General features: G+C 37.9%; 3 protein-coding genes across 7 annotated transcripts; 2 read left to right on the top strand and 1 right to left on the bottom strand.

Annotated features, from left to right (window-relative positions):
* The first annotated feature begins 2,270 nt into the window (after positions 1-2,270).
* On the top strand, positions 2,271-9,146 carry LOC112173566 (putative DEAD-box ATP-dependent RNA helicase 29). The gene is made up of 11 exons (XM_024311215.2): positions 2,271-2,804; positions 2,892-4,053; positions 4,178-4,235; positions 5,211-5,324; positions 5,802-5,847; positions 6,534-6,610; positions 6,799-6,851; positions 7,000-7,081; positions 7,161-7,217; positions 8,260-8,386; positions 8,729-9,146. The coding sequence occupies exons 1-11, from the start codon at positions 2,429-2,431 to the stop codon at positions 8,944-8,946; spliced, it is 2,370 nt and encodes a 789-aa protein (XP_024166983.1). The 5' UTR covers positions 2,271-2,428; the 3' UTR covers positions 8,947-9,146.
* A 126-nt stretch (positions 9,147-9,272) lies between these two features.
* On the top strand, positions 9,273-14,235 carry LOC112173567 (chaperone protein dnaJ 10). Its single transcript, XM_040509281.1, has 10 exons — positions 9,273-9,897; positions 10,213-10,272; positions 10,807-10,889; positions 11,363-11,516; positions 12,014-12,143; positions 12,709-12,867; positions 12,957-13,135; positions 13,291-13,371; positions 13,703-13,843; positions 13,941-14,235. The coding sequence occupies exons 1-10, from the start codon at positions 9,811-9,813 to the stop codon at positions 14,019-14,021; spliced, it is 1,155 nt and encodes a 384-aa protein (XP_040365215.1). The 5' UTR covers positions 9,273-9,810; the 3' UTR covers positions 14,022-14,235.
* A 744-nt stretch (positions 14,236-14,979) lies between these two features.
* Positions 14,980-19,227, bottom strand: LOC112173568 (F-box protein SKP2B). 5 transcript variants are annotated; one of them, XM_040509279.1, is made up of 7 exons: positions 19,103-19,227; positions 18,150-18,452; positions 17,904-17,936; positions 17,762-17,779; positions 16,502-16,850; positions 16,284-16,425; positions 14,980-15,582 (listed from the first exon to the last, which is right to left on the bottom strand). In XM_040509279.1, exons 2-7 carry the CDS (start codon positions 18,392-18,394, stop codon positions 15,209-15,211), a joined length of 1,161 nt encoding a protein of 386 aa, XP_040365213.1. In that variant the 5' UTR covers positions 18,395-18,452; positions 19,103-19,227; the 3' UTR covers positions 14,980-15,208. The 5 variants fall into 5 exon arrangements, with proteins under 5 accessions (XP_040365213.1, XP_040365212.1, XP_040365214.1 ...); XM_040509278.1 differs by having other exon boundaries at positions 19,046-19,204; XM_040509280.1 differs by lacking the exon at positions 17,904-17,936 and having other exon boundaries at positions 19,046-19,204.
* Positions 19,228-20,527: the final 1,300 nt, after the last annotated feature.

Consider the following 20,527-nt stretch of genomic DNA (forward strand, 5'->3'; position numbering starts at 1 on the left):
AATCGGAGCAAACCACCCAGAAATCGTGTTTCATAATTTGGGATTTTGCGGATATGCTTCTCCTCGTCGGATGGGCTGGCCTTACAGATGCTGTCGCCGTCGCAGGGCAGTTAACCAACATGAGTCATGGCTGGAGACACAAGCTTGTACTTGGCCCACCACTTTCAGAATCGCCAGAATGAGAAATGGAGAAGGCCACTTCGATTCCATCGTCGGTGACACGAGCTTGTGCTCGCTCCGATTCCATTGCTTTTGCTTCTACTTTCAATCACTCTATCGCTTTCGCTTTCGATCTCTTCAAGATGATTGAATTTGTCGCTCGACGCGTCGGCTGGCCCGTCGGTGTGGCCGAAGTTGTGGAGGTTTGGCGCGACAGCTCTGTAGCCAAGAGAGACCAGGGTCTGGATTAGGTGCCTCTATGAGTACCAGAGCTCCGGAATAGGCCAGCCGGTGAGAATGTTGTCGACGAAGAGAGGAACGACAGGGGGAGAGAGAAAGGAGACAGAGTGGCAGTGCCGTAATTCATTAATTGGGTTGAGGGTAAAATGGTGATTTGTTGTCAAATTGTCTAAGTGGAAACAAAAATCTCTTACTGGAGTAAGTGAGATATTTTTTGCACATTTTAATGCTTTGTGTCAATGACCATTTTTTTTTGCCAGAAAACCGCAATCCTAAAAAAAAAAAACAAAAAAAACAAAAAAAAAAAACAAAAACAAAGGTGGTTAGTAGGCCTAGTAGGGTTTAACACAAAAGCTTTTGGAGAACGAGGAGGGTTTAGGTCGTCTCCTTTAGTTAAACAAAATTGAAGGGAAAACCCTAGCCTAGAAATCTTAAAGCCCAAAAATCTCTCTCCGATGGTGGCGTTGCCATCCAAGTACGTAAGCTCAGTAGACAATCTGAAGCGCCGAGAGTTACACAAGAAGAAAGCCAAGTAGGGATGGTTCGAGTCTCTGAACCTAAGCCCCAATGTCTTCAAAGCAATCAAGCGCAAGGGCTACAACACCCATTCAACGTAAGACCATGCCCCAATGTCATAACTTGTGTTGCATGCATTTCCATCTCTTCTTCTTCATCATCTTCTTCATCCTCTTCCTCTTCTGCGCATAATCTTTCCTGTCACTTATCGAACCAATTAGAACTTACTGCATAAGTGTTTAAAAAAAAAGTATGAAGTTGATGAAGGTGAGTAGAGAAAAGTAGATGATTTTGTTAGTCATGCTAGTTCAAGCACTCAGTTTATAAAGATATTTTTTGCTGAAGATAACGAGTGCCACGTAGACATCATATCCACTCCAAAATTTGATAATCCAATGAAGACGGAACACGTGTCATTCAAGAATCTTATCCAAAAATTTGATAAGATTCGATCAAGCCAAAAACTGTTTTATATCAATTTTGAAATTTCACAAACAAATCAGGACGAAACACGTGGCCTCGAAATCATATATGAAAGTTTGATAAGATGCGATCAAGCCAAAAATTGCTTTATATCAATTTCGAAATTTCACAAATGAATCACGACAAAACACGTGGCCTCAAAGTCATATCCGAGAATTTAAAAATATTCTATCAAGATAATCTATGCACATATATAAAATCGTATAAGAAATCTACAACATTGCTTGTGAAGCAACACATGGAATTTGAAAAGTACAACTAGAAAAATATTTTTTATCATAAAAATGATTTCAATTACTATAAATAAGAATCTGATAAAAAAATAACAATATATATATATATAAATAACATATTCAAAATTTTAAAATATATTTTAAGGCTATAATTTAGCCTTAACGGATTAGAGATGGTTGATATCACATCGATGAATAGTAAAGAAATCAGGGCTAAAATTTAGCCCCAGGGCTATTTTTAGCCTTGTGGGTTAGAGATGACCTAACTGCTTGCATTCATCAAGACAAATGAGCATTCATCTTTCCCACATCTATAGAAAGGGAAATTCAGTTGCAGATAAGCTGGAAAATTATGGTGTTTTCACATGATGGCTACATTTGGTGGGAGCATCTTCCACCATTCTTGCATTCAACTTTTGGGCATGACTTCTCTAAGCGATCCTCATATAGATTCTCCTAAACTAGTTTGTTCTTGCGTTGCGTTCTCGAACCACAAAGTGAGAGTTTCTTTCAAGCCATTTCGAGGTGTACACAAAACACTCCCAACACCAAACATCATTCAACACGGAATAATAAACAAAATCAGACCTTAATTAAAAAAGAAAGTAGTTAAAATTGGTAAAGAAAAAGAAAAAGAAAAAAGAAAAGAGTGGTAGTAGCCTAAGTAGGGTTTAACACATACTATAGCTTTTGGAGAACGAGGCTGTTACGAGGAGAGGGTTTAGGTCCGTCTCCTTCAGTTAAACAAAATTGCAGAGAAAACCCTAGAAATCAAAAAGCCCAGAAATCTCTCTCCGATGGTGGTGGCGCCGCCCAAGTACGTGAGCTCAGTAGGCGATCTGAAGCGCCGCGAGTTGCAGAAGAAGAAAGCCAAGTCGGGAGGGTTCGAGTCTCTCAACCTAAGCCCCAATGTCTTCAAAGCAATCAAGCGCAAGGGCTACAAAGTCCCCACACCCATTCAGCGCAAGACCATGCCCCTTATTCTCTCCGGAAACGACGTCGTCGCCATGGCCCGAACCGGTTCCGGCAAAACGGCGGCGTTTCTCATCCCCATGCTCGAGCGTTTGAAGGAGCACGTCCCCCAGGGCGGTGTTAGGGCTCTCATTCTCTCTCCCACTAGAGACTTGGCTCTTCAGACCCTCAAGTTTACCACAGAGCTCGCCCAATTCATGGGTATGGATTTCTGAAGATTACTAATTTCATTTTATTTTTACAATTCAGTAAATTTGAATTTGAATTGTTGTTGTTTCTGTTTCGCAGATCTTCGGATCAGTTTACTAGTTGGTGGTGATAGCATGGAAACTCAGTTTGAGGAGCTGGCTCAAAACCCGGATATTATAATTGCAACCCCTGGCAGGCTGATTCACCATTTAACTGAGATCGACGAGATGTCGCTTCGCTCGGTGGAGTATGTTGTTTTTGATGAGGCCGATTGTCTCTTTGGCATGGGTTTTGCTGAGCAGTTGCATAAGATTCTTGCGCAGCTGAGTGATAACCGTCAGACATTGCTCTTTAGTGCAACATTACCTAGCGCGCTCGCAGAGTTTGCGAAGGCTGGTCTGCAAGACCCTCGCCTTGTGCGGCTTGATTTGGATACTAAGATTAGCCCCGACTTGAAGCTTATGTTTTTCACCTTGCGACAGGAAGAGAAGCATGCGGCAATACTTTATTTGGTAAGGGAGCATATTCGTTCCGATGAGCAGACGTTGATATTTGTATCCACTAAGCATCATGTGGAGTTCCTGAATATCTTGTTTAGAGAAGAGGGCATTGTGCCTTCTGTGTGTTACGGTGACATGGATCATGATGCTCGGAAAATTCATATATCAAAGTTTAAGCACAGAAAGACTATGTTGTTAATTGTTACTGATGTTGCAGCCAGGGGAATTGATATTCCATTGCTTGACAATGTTATCAATTGGGATTTTCCCCCAAAGCCTAAACTTTTTGTCCATAGAGTAGGTCGAGCTGCAAGGGCTGGTCGGACTGGCACTGCATTCTCTCTTGTGACATCTGAAGACATACCTAACCTTTTAGATCTTCTTCTGTTTCTTTCAAAACCAATTAGGCCAGCACCTACGGAGGAGGAGGTTTTACAGGATATGGATGGAGTAATGTCCAAGATTGATCAAGCAGTTGCAAATGGAGAAAGTATTTATGGGCGTTTCCCCCAAACAGCTATTGATCTGGTTTCAGACAGGGTTAGAGAGATAATTGATTCTTCGTCAGAACTCAGCCTTTTGCTGAAAACTTGTGCAAATGCATTTCGCTTGTATTCAAAGACAAAGCCCTCCCCTTCAAGGGAATCTATTAAAAGAGCAAAAGATTTACCTCGGGAAGGGTTGCATCCAATATTTAAAAACACACTTGAGGGTGGAGAGTTGAAGGCATTGGCATTTTCTGAACGGTTGAAGACATTCAGGTTTGCACTACAAACGATGGCCGTTATTTTTTTTGTATATTACAAATAATATTTTCAGATACTCTGCTATACTGTATCTTCTTATGAGGTTGCTAATTATTGTTCTATGACTGATTTATGCTAGACCTGAGCAGACCATTCTAGAAGCTGAAGGGAAAGCTGCTAAGTCAAAGAATGCGAAGGTAAATCTCCATTTTATGACTTCAGAAGCAGATTGCATTTGATTGGCAACTGTTTTGTCTTGATCTAAGAACTTAATATTTGATCTGACAGTCAAAATTTTGGGTTCTCTATAACTCTTCTGATTATGTTCAAAATTCACATTATAGCTGTTGGATTTTACTTTGTTGCATTGTGACGTATTTTTCTAGAGTTATTTGCCTTTTGAATTCACAAGCCCTAACCTAGGAAATAAATGTTATATGCATAAAAAAGAAACATATAATGCAGAACATGCACTGTTCATAGTTGGATGGGTTGTTTTTCTAGACATTGCTGTTTTACTCTTGAAGGTCATACCATTGTGCTTATTATGGTGCTTATGTTGTTAAAAGAAGTGAAGATCTTTAAGAGAGCAAGAGGATGTAGGACAAAGCCAGGGAGGCTGTCAGTGAACATGGAGGGCCTATAATGAAAGAAAAATTAAGAAATAGAACAGGTTTAGGGAACTGAGAAGGCATAGGGTAGTTGCAATCATAGGGAAAACAGAGATATGGGGGAGAAATATTCAAAGGAGAGATAACCTTATGTATAGGATTAGGGGTGTGAGATCCGAACACTCAATTGGTTGAATGATTGAAGCAGCAATTATCTGCCTATGCCATTTGTTTTGCTGTCTCAGTATTTCACCTCTATATGATGCATTCATAGTTGGAATCCCTTCTCTGTTCTTTTGTAGTTATATCTTATAATATTTGCATTACTTCCTGGAACTTAACTGTTACTATTGTCTTTGCTGTCCTCAAAATTGTGTTTGTGCTCTCTTCCCCAAACCTTATCGTACGTCCCTACTCATGGCATTTCTTCTCCCGCTAGATCTATGTTTATGTTTGAATGTTTGCTTGAAATAACTTATGTTCTGTGCAAGATGATGTCAACTATTTTGCAGATGTGATCTTATATGGTGTATATTGATATAAGTTTTTGGATTTTTGCAGGGTCCTTCTCGTCAGTGGGTTGATGTAATGAAGAAAAAAAGAGCTATTCATGAAGGGATAATTAGTTTAGTGCATCAGCAAAATCAGGAACGTTCCAATAATCATGCTGAAGAGGTAAATTCGTCACAGTAGTAATATTTTCCTTCTTCTTTATATGGCTACCTTGTACAGCTTTTATAGTAATCACTTGAACCATTTTGTTGCAAACAACTTTTGTTGATGCTATTATCTAATGTTTATTGTGCATGCATGGAGGAGTCTCTGCACTGCTTAGTTATTAAGATGATGACAAATTCTGTTGATTTTCATTGCTGCAACAGGCAGTTTTATTTAATGGGACTTTATTTTGAAACCACTTGCTGGCCTTGAGTTATTGTTTTCTTTACAAACTATGGTGATATAGATAGGGAGTTTTACTACTGTGGATCATCTCTTAAGTTAGGGTCAATTTTGAAAAAGACTAATTCTGATGTATATTTTAGCGGGTTCCCTTTTGTTTAGGTATGTATGGGTTTGCTTTCAATATTTCTATGGTGTCTTCCATGATGATTTGCTATGTAGTGCTTTAAAATGAATTCTGTGTACTTGCAGGAAGATGAATCTGAGATTATTCCCTTAAAGAAAAAGAGAAAGAAAGGTATTCCCGTAGTCCAGTATTATCATCGAGTTGGACCTCTCTCTCTCTCTCCCCTATATTCGTAATAAATGTGTGTGTGTGTGTGTGTGTGTGTTATATCACATATGTTATGCTCGCTTTCTATCTTAGAAGTTGAAAATTTAGAAACAGCACTTGTGCAGTTTTTTGAGTCCTTGAACAATTGTTACAATTGTCATATTAATCGTCGGTTTAGTTTATAATCTGCAGTTGTATGTATCGCTGTATAGTTTGTCTCCATTGTGCTCCTTGGTGTACGTTTTTTCAATTGTTAATATTGAGCGGTACTGAAACCTGGTATTTCGTATATGCATCCAGTTGCAAAGCTCTTTTGGTGTAATGTACTTTTGCAATTTAGTCTACTTCAATGTTAATATTTATCGTTGTCAGTATATACTATATGTCTGTGTTTTGACTTTTGAGAAAGTTAAGGGAAGATGGATCATTGGGAAACAAGGATATCCATCTCAAGTAAAAGCTGAAATAGGAAAGAAACCTGCCGCCTTAGAAAGAAAGGAAATACTCAATTAATTGTCTTTTACCCTCATTTTTTATACTTGTAAGGGAGCGATTTACTTTTTAACTTTTTGAATAATCAGATTTGCTGCACATTTATTGCCTAGTTGTTTAGATTATTAATTCTGTTTTTGTCTTCTCTTGGATACTAGAATCTTCCGGTTCTAAAAGGAAGGCAACGAGCTTCAAGGATGAGGATTACTTTATAAGTTCCATACCCACAAATCATGTAGGTGATCTAACTTTTTAACAAGTTAGTTATTCTGGTACATTGCAGTATGAAATTCATTACTTGAATTTTGGAGTGTCAATAATTTGTTGTACCAAATAGTTGTGTGCTTCAAGTTCTGTGGTTTTCGGATCACAAATATTGGAACCTGGCTGACCTTTTGGACTGATCCTACTATTGTTGTCCAGCATATGGAAGCGGGACTCTCAGTGAGAGGGAATGAGAACTTTGACTCTAATAGGTAATATTTAATTCAACTGTAATCTCTTCCAAATCAGTAAAGTTCAACTCAAGTTTATAAGCTATGTGTTTCGGTAAGCTGATTACTTTTGTCAAGATTGAATGATCCTGTTTTGTTTGGCGCCAGTTGACCCCATTTGTCTTTGTAGGTTGGAAGCTGCTGTTCTAGATCTAGTTGCAGATGATAATGTGGGCATGAAGAAACAGAAATCTGTATTTCATTGGGATAAGGTACTTTGAATTCTGATATTATTATTGTTATGTTGTTTTAGTCATTTGTTTCTAACCTCATGGAACTGATGGATGGCAGAGTGGGAAAAAGTACATAAAGCTAACTTCACGCGACCGAGTGACTGCTAGCGGCAAGGTAGTCTTTCTTTTGCCTATTTTGTAAAGCAGAATTGATTATACTTTTACTGAAAATGATATTGCATCTGGTTAGGATGTTGTCTTTTTTTCTTATTTTATTTCCATGGTTTGTTCTGAAGATGGGACATACTATTCTGAAAAAGATGCATATTGTAGTGGAATTTTTAGTTGTTTAAAGTTCATGTCATATACTTCATATAACAAACAAGACTTAAATGCAAATAGGTTATTACTTTAGTTGGTCTTCTTTCACGCAAAAAGGAAATATCAACATTGCATGTATGGTAGAGCCCTGGTAAATGTTCTAAGCTAGTCAATGTCATATAGACACCCATTTAGATTGTTACTTTCTATATTATATACACCTCTATGTCACTGAATAATATTGTACTCAGTACTCACTAGTATATATAATTTGCAATGTCTTTATTAGACTTTTTAATCTCCTCAATGTTTTCATTAACAATAATCAACTAAAATTGTGATGACTATTGCTCTAGTTGGGATGCCTGCCACAGGGGACTGGTGGGTTAGCCAATCAAACCCAAATAATTTTAGGTTAAACCACAATACCCAAATGATATCATATCAACCCAAATGCACCAAGGATGGTAAAGAGCTTAGTAGCCATCAAGGATGAGGTTGGAGATTGAGGTTACTTGAATGCTAACAGCTAACCTTGAATACAAAGTTGAGTCCTTGTTGGAGTTGCTTCGACATTGATTGAGAAGGATTGGATACTGATGTAGAGCATGAGTAATGCCAAGAGGCTAGAATACGGTGACTATTTGTTTCTGTCAGCAAAGTTAAAAAGTATTATGGATTGTAAACACTTTTAACATCAGATCATCATTGGTGGGTGTGTAATTTCCGAACATGCAAGGTCTAAGTGACTAAAAATTATGCTAAATCTCAGGGGTCTTTCATAATCAACTTTTTATTGTTTTGTTTCATTACTTGAGAACTCTAAATTATGCAACATTTATTGTGCTTTATGCGGTTATTCAGAGTGTTATGTGCTATATTTTCGTGGTGTACAGGTAAAGACAGAGAGTGGTGCCAAAGGAAAACTTGAGAAAACTGGAATATACAGTAAGTGGAAAGCACGTTCACACAATAAAGTATCTTTCGAAGGCACTGACGAAGGGAATGCTGAGGAAGCCACAGGTAATGGTCTTTATTAGCGTATGTTTTTTTTCTATTATTCATCATAAATTAATTTTGCTCAGTATAATGTTCTCTATCATTGGGTGGTGCCCAGATGGAAGGATTTAAACTGCTGAAAAGATTTCTTTGATACCAAATTCATTATTGTTGAATCCATCTCACCCACCAAACTGTTTTTGGTTTTAGTCAATATAAAAGAACTCTGACTTTCAAGTGTAGAGTAATATCCTCATGCAATATTTCTTTGATTTGTATTTGTATGGTAGCCATTGTTTTACCTCTGATGGTGTTTGTTAGGATTAATTTGTTATATGTATAAATGGCAATCGTGTCTGTTTGCAGGCAACCAGAGATGGCAGGGGAACAGGGGGAACCCACGGGGAGGCAGGAAGCAGCGGTCTATTCCTAATGCTCATGTGCGTTCTGAAATCAAAGACTTGGATCAAGTTCGGAAGGAGAGGCAGAAAAAGGCAGATAGAATGGTTCATTTGAAGAGCAAATCTACAAAGGGGGGTAAAAAATTTGGTAAAAATGGAAAAAGAGGAAAGGCAAAGAGGTAAAGAATTGCCTATTACGGCTCTTGTAAAAACACTAAATGAAGGGATGAATGTTTCCATCTTATCGCCAAGAAAGAGAGAAAAAAGGATAGGAGTATTTGCTATTGTTACCAAATCACTGTACTCGATAGTTCAACCAATTTTGTACTTCTCAAAAGACGGATGCTGTAGTGAATTTTGTCTGGTAAGAGAGGTTTTTGTTATTTGCTTTTCAGTATTGTTGAATCAAATCTACTCTCAATACTAGCAGGTTTAAGCTAATACTGCGTTGTTTTGCACGGTGACCATGTGTTATGTTCAAAATATTGTAAAATTGATATGGGCCCTTCAACTCTCGGACTCTTGAACACCTTACAACTTTAGGGCTTTAAGTGGGGTGTTCTATAATTATATGGAGTATTGAAATTCCGAAGGAAGTGAGCTGTTCGATTAGTTTGCTCATCTCCGGAATTCAATCATTCCCGACCACATTCCTATACTTGGACAGTAGAGTAGTCGAAGTAGAAACCTATCCAAAGACATGGACCTACAGTAGGAAAAGTCGCAGAGACCAGCTAAGAACCCGACCCATTGTTTCAGAGACAGCTTTTGGACCCTTAAAAAGCAGATGAAGATATTAAAGAAAGTAATGCCCCTATCATAAGCGCCACCATGGGGACAGTTAAAAAACTGTTGCCTCCCGCGAAAAAGTTATCTGAAAGCCTTTGTTTATTTCTGTGAGGAACTGGAAAGGCAAATGCTGGTCACTCAGACCATCTCACTCCCCCTACTTTCCTTTCTTTCTTGCTCTCTTGTTCTCTCTTTTTGTGAAGCTTTTCACATTCTCAGCTTTGTGACTGTGAGACTTGTTCTTAGGCTCAGGCAATAATGGTCAAAGAAACTGAGTACTATGATGCACTCAATGTCAGTCCCTCGGCTTCGGAAGAGGAAATTCGCAAGGCTTATTATCTCAAGGTTCATTGTTTTGATGGATTCCTCCATTTTGTTTGATACTAGTTTTGTATTTGTCTTTTTGATTCCTCCTAAATGTTGATGATCTTTCTTTTCATCTATTAATTTTGGTGCATTGGTAGATTCATATACAAGAATGAATAGATAAATGGGTTGCCTTTCTTTTGCTAATTTGAAGCATTAAGGATCGGTAGTTCAGATTAAATGTGAATTTGATCGAGATACTGAAGAATATGAATATTTAGTTTTCAAATTAAGGGACTTGATTCATGCAAAACTAGTGTAACTTTGTTACCTTTCTGTGTTATATTGGTGCAGGCAAGGCAAGTACATCCGGATAAAAATCCAAATGATCCTCAAGCTGCTGAAAGATTTCAGGCAAGTCCACTGCTTGTAATTTTTCTATGTATAGATTCTTTTAAGGATTTTCGAGGTAAAGGAACTTCAACCCTATTATGAATCAAATGGAGCCTAATGTATTGGATTCCAACTTCTTTCTCCTTCTCTTCCCCTTATATCCAAGCTTTTGCACTGAAGCATATATGTAAGAGTGCCATCTATTTTTTCACTTTAAGTAACAAATCAATAGCCTTGCTCTGTCATTGTTTTGCTTTGAAAATGGGATGCTACTTGCAAGTTTCTGAAAAGACACAGGAACAACCGATATGATGTGACTTTCCTTTACCTATTGAAGCTCCGTTCGTGCACCTCACCCGAGCTTCACACTCTTTCAGTGATATCTTCATGCAATGATGCGCATATAGTGTATCACTCAACTTAGCCTCAGCATTACTTCTAATCTTCTGTGCTTAGGGGCATTTCCATGCCTGAAGACAGCGGGAGCAGATATGTATTACATATATGTATGGTTCTTCTCTTACCTTATCATAATGAAAATCTTAATGCTACCAGGTACTTGGGGAAGCCTACCAAGTTTTGAGTGATCCACTGCAAAGAGAAGCATATGATCGAAATGGAAAGCACTGCATATCTAGGTAGAGTACATACATACTCTAATGCTTGTATACATATGTACACACACTGACACAAAAATACTTATGTCCTATAACAGCTGTGTTACTACCTGAACTCTTCAATGGATCATGATGCAATTGCAGATAATTATACTGATTCTAATGCCATTAGTCATCTACTATATACCTTATATAAATTTTGGCTTCATTTCTTGAAGTTTCTTTCTAACATCAGATGGGACCAACATACCTTTGTTTAATATAAGCAGTCAAAACTCAGAAGTACGCATCATCCACAGTTCTGAATGCACACTACCAGAAACACTTTGTGTTAAAAACTTTTTCTATGCTATTTAATTTTGTGCTATGTTCTACACACAGAGAGAATAATTGTCATTGTAGTGTTATGAATTCATAATTTGCTGTGCAGTAATTCTTTTATTTCAATGTTGATGCTTTTCCTGATATCCTAACAAGTCAAATTTTATTTCCAGGGATACAATGCTTGACCCCACAGCTGTCTTTGCTTTTCTTTTCGGAAGTGAACTATTTGAGGATTACATAGGGCATCTAGCTGTAGCATCAATGGCTTCTTCTCAATTAGCTGGTGAAGGTGACAACCCTGAGAAAGTACATGATAAATTGAAGGCAAGAAATTTCCAGTAGTAATTCACTGCCGGTATCTTTGTCTACAGCAAGATATGCTGTTTATTCATTTACCAAAGAAAGAGGCATGTTGTTAATTGTGCTTATTTATCTGAATAAACGCAAGTAAATGTCTGCTGTTTAAACAGTCATAAATGCACATATATTACTCAGTTAGACATAGTATTATATGGGGTGGTAGAATTGCAGAGCTTCTGCTCCCAGAAGGATACTTCAGCTAAATCAACTATTGCTTATCATTCCAAGGTATTAGTGGTACTTGTCTGTGACTACTACCTAGCATGACATAGCGCATGACTCAAAACTGCTTCTTTTCAAAGTAACCATGATGATTACTCTAGGTGTAAATTAAACTTTACATTATATATTCCTCAACTTTTCATCTGTTTATGCAATTGTTTAATACATTCTTAACCTCCACTTGGTTGGTTTCCATAACCATTAACAGGTGTCTTACTACTATAACTCTATTAGTGCAGGCTGTCCAGAAAGAAAGAGAAGAAAAGCTAGCTAAGGCACTCAAAGATCTTCTTAATCAGTATGTGCGAGGTGATAAAGAAGGGTTCTTACTTCATGCTGAATCTGAAGCTAGAAGACTTTCTGATGCAGGTATTGCATACTGCTTATTTATAGTTACTTTTGTTTCTTACTTCATTTATAATCATACGTAACAATTCTTACATTCCAAAGTCTGTTAGTTGTTTTTATGTTCTGCATAAGAGCTTTATACCACTTCGAATGCGGTGACCATTATTTTGTATAGCTCAAGCTCAAAAGTGAAGGGTCCTCATATCTCATTCATAGAAGTGATGGTGTTCATAGTAATTCATGTTTTGCTGGATTATTTTCTTTGATTATGTTCTGAGTTGTTAGGTATGATATGCTAGCATTTTACATGTCTTGAGTTCAAGGAGATTAGTAGATAAAGCATTATTCAGAAATAAGCTAAATTCTGTTACTTGGGCCTTATTTGGTTACTAGTTTTTCTCCACCTGTAGATATCCAGATTATATTGACCCTGAAAGTTTAGATTACAGCTATGGATACATTAACTGACAGAACTATTTGTTCATTTGACACCCCATCTTATTTTTGGCTTGTGATGATGATTACTAGTACATCGGCCTGGCTCTGCTTGTGCACGATACATTTTGTAACTATTTGAATTTTGCAGCCTTTGGAATTGATATGCTACACACTATTGGCTATGTTTATTCAAGACAAGCAGCACAAGAGCTTGGAAAGAAAACCATATACCTAGGGGTACCATTTTTGGCTGAATGGGTGCGCAACAAGGGACATTTCTGGAAGTCACAGATGACTGCTGCAAAAGGTTAATGCATCTTTTCTAATGGTTCAAATAAGAATTTTGATGCCTCTTTTCTTTACCTAATTATTTTGAAAAGAAAAATATGAATTCAGGTGCATTCCAGCTGATGCAACTCCAAGAAGAAATCCGTCGGCAGTTTAAAGTGGATGGTAGTGGCCCTGAACATGATGTTGAATCACATATACGCTTAAACAAAGACACATTATTGAACTCATTGTGGAAATTGAATGTGGTTGACATTGAAGTAACTCTCGTACATGTTTGTCAAATGGTTGGTGATCTCATTCAAACAGCAAGAACTTTTTTTCTTTCATCAAATAAAAGTTTTTCATGAAACAGATTGTGCACTTGTTTCTCATTGTCTTTGAGACTAAGTGCACAAAATATTACCTGAGATTCTTCTCCTGATTCAGTACATGATTTCAGGTGCTACGGGAATCTAATGTTCGAAAGGATGAACTTAGAGCTCGTGCTTTGGCACTAAAGCTTCTTGGAAAGAAATTTCAGGTTTGCAATGTATTGCAGTTCTGTTCAAATCATATATTCAGTTCTTTGGTCTGATCAATTCTATACCTAAGGTAAGCATGAGCTTTGGAGCTCATGCATGTGGCATGCCTAAATAACCTTCTGAAGTTTTAGTTGATACTGAAAAATAGATTTTATTTTTTATTTTTGGTACTGAGTAATCGAATGACGTTGAAATCCAAGTTATAGAAGGGATGTTCAAGTGTTAATGCAAAATTGATAACCGAACTTAGGTGTTAAGTTGTAGAGATATTTTTAACTAATCAGTGGGATCGATGATGATTGCTGACACTAGAACATTTTATGGTATAAGGAGGAAAAGCAGACTCAAAATGGTGCAACTTCAAAACGGAAAGGTGATGCTGACACAGACGATGATGATGGAACTAGTTCTGATAGTAGTGGAGAGGATTCACCACAACGGCTTTCATATAGAACTCCTTTTCTCACTCAGGCATGCTATAAGATTCTATATAGTAAGATATAGATATTTTTTTTCATGTCTCTACACACATGTAATTGATGTGTTCTTTTCTCTTCTATGCTTGCAGGGCATTGGAAGACTCTTCAGATGCCTCTGTAATCCAGCATATGATGTTGATGACGACGAGATTGTGTACAAAGGCAAATGATGTACGAGTTTTGTGTATAGTACACAGTTATCATAAACACTATGTTGCATTTTTCTCTATGGTTTCCTAATTTCCCTAAAAAATTAGTGGGAAAGAAGAAACTCCTACTGGCTAGTTCTTCATCTATTCATGTATACAACATAATATTACTGTTAGCTGGTTCCATTCTCTTTCTAATACTATCTCAACCTCAAAAGTTCTACAAACATTTTAGTCCTTTTTTGGATGTCATACTCCTGGACGAGGATTTCGCTTGATCTCAGTAAGACCCGGTGATTAAGTGAATAAGGAACTGTCTTGTGAATATCATACCGTAACAAATGCATGCAAGCTCAGTGGAATACTACTGTAATGTGTTCCACTGTTCCACAACTTCAATGGACATATTACATAATTGTCAATGTCAACTTCAATGGATTCTATGACACCATTATTTACGTGACATATCATCCAGAAGGCAATTAATTACTGCAGATAGCTTGTTTATATTAGAAGGAAACAGAAAATCAATTTGGGAAGGTGGTAACCTAGACAATGCACCATTTCTTATATCTCCAGGTACAATTTTATTTTAATTTTTCTTTTGTATATTCATTTTTCTTCCCTGTTTCAGGTTTCTAGTTTTAAATTGCCTATAATCAGAAGGCTTTGATCTTTGACCAATCAGACGTAGTCCTCACTCAAACTGTGGATGGTCACTTTTTGAGATCATATCAAATTTGAAATGATTCCAACTTCTAACCTGCATCATTAGTTGCATTGAACTAATCATTAGAGAAGAAAGTTGATGTATTGTAAAATCAAAATCTGGATGAATGAATATATGTTGGGATGGAAGAGGGCTGAGCATGTTCTCAGATTCTCAATGGCTTGTTTCATTTGGATACCGGTAACAAAGTTGGAACCAGACCTGTGCTTTAACCTGCAAAAGAGAATATGAGAAAGACCAACACAAATGTTGAAACCAAATTTGTCTTTAAAGCAGCATGCTGCATAATTCATAATTAAAAGCTTGTAAAACCAGTTTTAAGGTATTTGTCAAAGTCCGTTGGTTCAAACAAATGGCTGCTGCCCATCTGCAGCCAATCTTTTACATCCCAAACATAAACAACATATGTACTGTGGCTGAGAGTTTCAGCCTCTCAAGCACTCTGAGAGAGTTTTGCTCCTATCCTTCACTCCACAATTCAATGAGCTGAATGAGGAAAGGTGGCAGCAGTGCGGTGCGCCTGGACAGCACATGCACAATGCACGGATGTCAAGTTCAAACAGCCACTCATGATGAGGGAGTGTCTTCCAGAGCAGGTGTGAAGTGATGGAAAGGAGTCACACACTGCTTGAACAGCAGAAGGGGTGAGTGCCGTGCACTGGCTGATGTTGAGCGTCTTGAGCCCTTCCTCATCATTCCTGCTTTTCCTGGATTCCCACATTGCTGCAGGCTTGTTCTTCACTACACTCTGGGCCAAAGAATACATTGCCTTGTCTGTAATGTTTTGACAGTAGTAAAGGCCAAGGGATCTCAGATGAGGACACCCGTTTGCCAAAGCAACCACGCTGTCATCTGCAATAAAAGAATAAAGGCCTGAGAAATGTCCACTTCCAAAATACACCACAATTTAATTGGGAAAGGGAAATTTTAGTCATGCAATTAGCGGGGCTCCCCTTTTCATTTCAATACTATTTTCAGCATATGAATCATTCATTCATGCTGTTTGCATCTACATGATAGCAACTAAGAAGCACAAAAAGGAATTCATCAAAGTAGGCATAAATGGAGGAAGTTTTACACCATACCACTTTGAATATCTCCGACTGTTTATATCTGTATATTGATAGCTCATACTAGAGAACAGTGATGGCACATTTTTATCAGATATACACATAAAGATGTTTCTAGAAGAATTATCTTACACTAGTGACCTTTTCTCTTATTCGAACAAAAATAAAAGCTCCATCCAGAGAACATGAAAGGACACCCTGAGTGATATAATAAAACTCGTGATCAAGGCATTAGACATTCAGTCAACACAATATGAAATGACTAGCATAGATTGATCAACAATGGATAGTCTCATACTGATAGATTACTCAGAAACAGAATGGCAGAGACTTAGACTAAGCAACTTGTCACGATATCAGCATCTCTTCTATTGCAAATGATAGATTGATGCGTATGTGTGCAATGTGAAATTGGCAAAATATAAGTACGACAACCAACTGTAAGAGGAACAAATTTTCTTATCAAAACCATTTGCAAAATACCTGTTATTTGGAGACAGCCGCACAAGTCAACAGTTCTGAGGTCAGGGCATCCATATGCCAAACTCATAACTCCAACATCACCGACTTCCTCACACCAACCGAGATTCAGACACTGCAACTCACTGCAGTAACGGCCAATAGCCTGCACATGAAATTTAAATATCGTTAGAACCATCTTTGTTCATATTCAAGAAAAACAACAAAATATTTTTATTTACCTGCAATGCCCTATCTGATGCAGCCCTGACACATCCACAAAGATTTAATACTTTCAATTTTGGGCAAAATCCAGCCAGATATTCAAGAGCAATGTCACTGAATGCAGAACAACCGCTGATGTTGAGTCTCGTAAGATTAGGACACCCATGAGCTAAGGCATACAAGGAGTGGTCAGTGAGCTTGAAGCTTTTGCTAAGGTCCAGGACCTGAAGATCATAACAGAAGTTTGCAATGCTCTGAACAGCATTATCTTCAAGTTGGGGTTTATCCTGACGTAGTATTAGAGTTTGCAACCTTGTAAACTTAGGAGCAAGAGATAGGACCAAGTTGTTCATGTTCTTGTTACACCTGAAAAAACATTTGAAAAGAATTAGTTACAATTAGCTCGGCATCCAATGCACAAAGCTTATATCAATTCATAAGAGACCTCTAGAATCCTATAACATCATTCATTTCCAATCTTGAAACAGAGATAAGAGGATTAGCATCTAGGGAAGTTAAGCCCCCAGCTCCCTGTCCTCGAGCATAGATTTATGATTTTCATAACCTATTATTAAATTTTTCTCAACCCTTTTTGACTCGGATATCTTTCCTTCGCTTCCTGCCAGTGACCCAGCCTGATGCTAAATTGATGCTTAGATAAAAAGAATATCTAGAGATACTTTTAAGCCTCATATTCTTCCAAATATACCATACGTCAATATCAATGGTTTAACAAACCAATTATCTGATGAGAACTCACTTCAAGGCAGGCAAGAAACAAAGAGAGAGCATTGACTTCAAACATTTAGGCATACAAATATAACTCCATCATCCTATAAGAGGCAAACTTAAAGTCAGAATATGTTTGTGTTTGGGGAAGAATGAACTCCGAGTAACACTTCAATAAGGTAGCTGAGATGAAAAACACCTCAGGCAGGGACTCTAAAAGCATTGGGTACCAACTCCAAGAAATGGAACAAGCCTTAATGTTACAACTAATCAGCACAGACAAGGAAACACAATCAGTCTGATCTTCGACACCTTAAAGAATCATTTTCACTTAACCCCTCTACACTTGCAGTTTTACATCGTTTGTTACAGAACTGAATAAAAACACTCATTCAGATCTAGTTTAATTAGTAACACCCAATGAATGCATCCATATTGTGTTACAAAGAACAACAAAAGAGTCAAAGGGATTACACAACAATAAAGAATCGTTCATAAAAAAATAAGTAAAAGAATACGGGACAGGGCAGGGCTAAACTCATACATACCCATTGAAGGAATCCATGCTGGGTTCCCAACAGTAACAAAACTGTCAAAACGGATTACACAACAACAGAGAATGATCATAAATAAGAAAAGAATTGACTATGGAAGTTGCAGAGAGCAATATAAATATAAAATTCTGCAAACCTGAAGTCCATCTCTCCAAAAGAAACTGTGGCACTTTATACCAACAGGCAATGAAAAAACACAGAAAGTAAATTTCACCAGGTGATCCAAATAAATTGTAGTCTTCATATTGATCATCAAACACAATTGTTCACAGATAGATACAAGTAGCAAACAAGAAGAGCAAATAAAGTAGCAACAAGGTTCATAGCAAAATCAAAAGCAAAAAAGAGAGAGATAGAGAACTAGAGAGGGCAAAACACATACCATGAGAGGGAGAGACGAGTGATGCCCAAGCAAATAGCATCTCTCCAACCACGACAGACTCCAGAAGCTGTGATCACCGTCTGATCATCGACAAATGTCAGAATCTGCAACAGGAGCTCCATCGGAATATCCTTCCAATCTGTCATTACCCTTCCTTCCATTTTCACTTTCCCACCACCAATCATCATCAGCTTCTCAAAGCACAAGTTCAAGTCCTCAGTCTTGAGGTTTTCTTTCCCAACCATTTCAGACTCGCACCCTCAACTCCACCGCCTTCACAAACCAACAGAGAAGCCCTTGTTTCTGCCACCAAAAATAGAGAGAGAGAGAGAAACAATGGCTAAGCTATTACAAATTCCAACAAGTCTTTATATTCAAAGCCAGAGGCGTCAGAAAACGACAAGAAACTTGGAATTCTAACACAACACGCATGTGCCAACACCTCAGAAAACTTGCAGAGATGCATCAGAGATAGCATAGTGAATCACAATCAGAACCCATCATCACTATAATACAAACAAACAAACAAACAAAACCCATATATTTGTTTTCAAGAAAAATAAATATATCCATATATTTCATCCAATTAGCAGAAAAGATGAAAACTTCAACAATCAAAAGTGACCCTTTTCAGTAAACTTACAGATAGCACAGGTTTCAGCTCAAATTCAAACTGAAATTCAAAAAAATATATGATCTTCAACTCCAGAGAACTAGAGCTGAATTCAAAAAGGTATAAACTTTGAATTCAGAACATGAAAGATGCAAACTTTGAGAGAGAAAAAAAAAAACAGAAAGAACAGCTCTCCAAATTGACACCAACATCTCAAATGATGATGAAAAATGATCAGACACAAGTTTTCTATAACAACAAAGCCAGCAGCACAGTGACTCACCCCAAGAATTCTTTTTTCATTGAACAAGAAGAAGAAAACCAATGGTTTGACCATTACCCAGAACAGTGTTCTTGCTTTGATTTGGTCTCTGTAATGTTTATCTTTCGTGAAAGCAGAGAAGAGAAATGGAAGGAGGAAAAAGGAAAGAAAGACGGTTTGGTCAGTGGCCTTTTTTGTTTTTTAAAAGACAAAAAAGGCAGACATCATAGAGAGCGAGGCGTACGGGCAACCGAACTAGCGACGCGTATGACGCCACGTGGCAGCATCCGATGGCTGGTGATTTTGATATTGTGGGGGTGGGGGCCCAGAGGTCGGACCAGAATCGGTGGTTGTGATTTTGTTTCAGGTTTCTTTAGGAAAAGAAGAGGAGAAGAAAATTTAAAGGGGAAGTAATTTGTGCTGAAACCTTTTGGGGCTTCATAGAGGAAAGAGATATGTGACAACTGACAAAGAAAGAAAAGAAAGAAAAGAATATGTGAGAAAAGGAAAAAAAAAAATGCAAGGGATAGAGTTTTCCAGAAAGACTAGAGAATAAGAGAAGTTAAGAACCGAAGCCGCTTTCAAAAGCTATTCCACGCGTGTCAATGAGACATGGTTGCCATAAAACCATCTTTTTACAATATTAGGGGCCATCAATTGGTAGGGCGGGATCATGATACAGTATTTCATATTTCGAGGTAGGATAAGACCCCTTTTTCTTAATAGTCATGGTCCAAGTCCGCCTATAAACCCAGGGCCTTACTAGCTTTTTCGAGCAGGCCGGATCAAACTTCTTGGGTGGGCAGAGACTGGCGCATTATATTTATATGTGTTTAAGTAAATTCAGAATATGTGTCTGGCTCAAACACGAGGTTACTTGCTCTAATTGAAATATGATTTATATTAGAGATATTCTCGAAGAATCTTAGGAGATATCCAATCAATGTACGATTATGTTTCCATGTACAACTATATCTCTATGCTTGTAATCATCTATATAAAGAGGCCCCTATTATCAATGAAAGCACGATTCAATTCTCTCCCAATTTCAGTTTTCCTTAAACACGTTATCAGCACGAAGCCCTAAGCCTGAAACAAATAGCCAAACCCTAATTTAAGAAGCTAAAAACCTTGAATCCGAATACAGAACCTTGAATCCTTTTCTGCCTCCACCAGACACCTTGAAGCACTCGATCCCAAGAGTCCAGAACCGGCTGCGCCACCCCAAGAACCTGCCGAAAACCTACCGAACCGGGCACTGGAAGCTGCATACAACCCGCAGCAAATATTCCACTGGTTCACCATCTTTCGGACATCCAATTTCCACCAAAATTTGTCAACAGACACCCATCAATCTGATGATTCAGGAACCGGAAGAAATCTCACAAAAACAGGCAAAAAACTAGTTGAACCGGCAGACTGAAATTCCGTCAGAAAAACCGGTAGAAGGAAGAGAAAAAAAAAAAAAAAAGGAGGAAGGAGGAGCCCAAGCCGACCCAAGCA

This window comes from Rosa chinensis, chromosome 6 (assembly GCF_002994745.2).
Source record: "Rosa chinensis cultivar Old Blush chromosome 6, RchiOBHm-V2, whole genome shotgun sequence".
NCBI classification, from domain to species: Eukaryota; Viridiplantae; Streptophyta; class Magnoliopsida; order Rosales; family Rosaceae; genus Rosa; species Rosa chinensis.

Excerpts from the sequence above, each read along its gene's own strand:
- LOC112173567 (XM_040509281.1), top strand. The coding sequence starts at position 9,811 with ATGGTCAAAGAAACTGAGTACTATGATGCACTCAATGTCAGTCCCTCG. Across the intron at positions 13,372-13,702 it reads TTCTTGGAAAGAAATTTCAG|GAGGAAAAGCAGACTCAAAA; the intron begins GTTTGCAATGTA and ends TTATGGTATAAG. Across the intron at positions 13,844-13,940 it reads GAACTCCTTTTCTCACTCAG|GGCATTGGAAGACTCTTCAG; the intron begins GCATGCTATAAG and ends CTATGCTTGCAG.
- LOC112173568 (XM_040509279.1), bottom strand. The coding sequence starts at position 18,394 with ATGGTTGGGAAAGAAAACCTCAAGACTGAGGACTTGAACTTGTGCTTT. Across the intron at positions 17,937-18,149 it reads ACTCGTCTCTCCCTCTCATG|TGCCACAGTTTCTTTTGGAG; the intron begins GTATGTGTTTTG and ends GTTGGTATAAAG. Across the intron at positions 15,583-16,283 it reads CGGCTGTCTCCAAATAACAG|ATGACAGCGTGGTTGCTTTG; the intron begins GTATTTTGCAAA and ends CTTTTATTGCAG.
- LOC112173566 (XM_024311215.2), top strand. The coding sequence starts at position 2,429 with ATGGTGGTGGCGCCGCCCAAGTACGTGAGCTCAGTAGGCGATCTGAAG. Across the intron at positions 6,852-6,999 it reads GAGAACTTTGACTCTAATAG|GTTGGAAGCTGCTGTTCTAG; the intron begins GTAATATTTAAT and ends TTGTCTTTGTAG. Across the intron at positions 7,082-7,160 it reads CTGTATTTCATTGGGATAAG|AGTGGGAAAAAGTACATAAA; the intron begins GTACTTTGAATT and ends GATGGATGGCAG.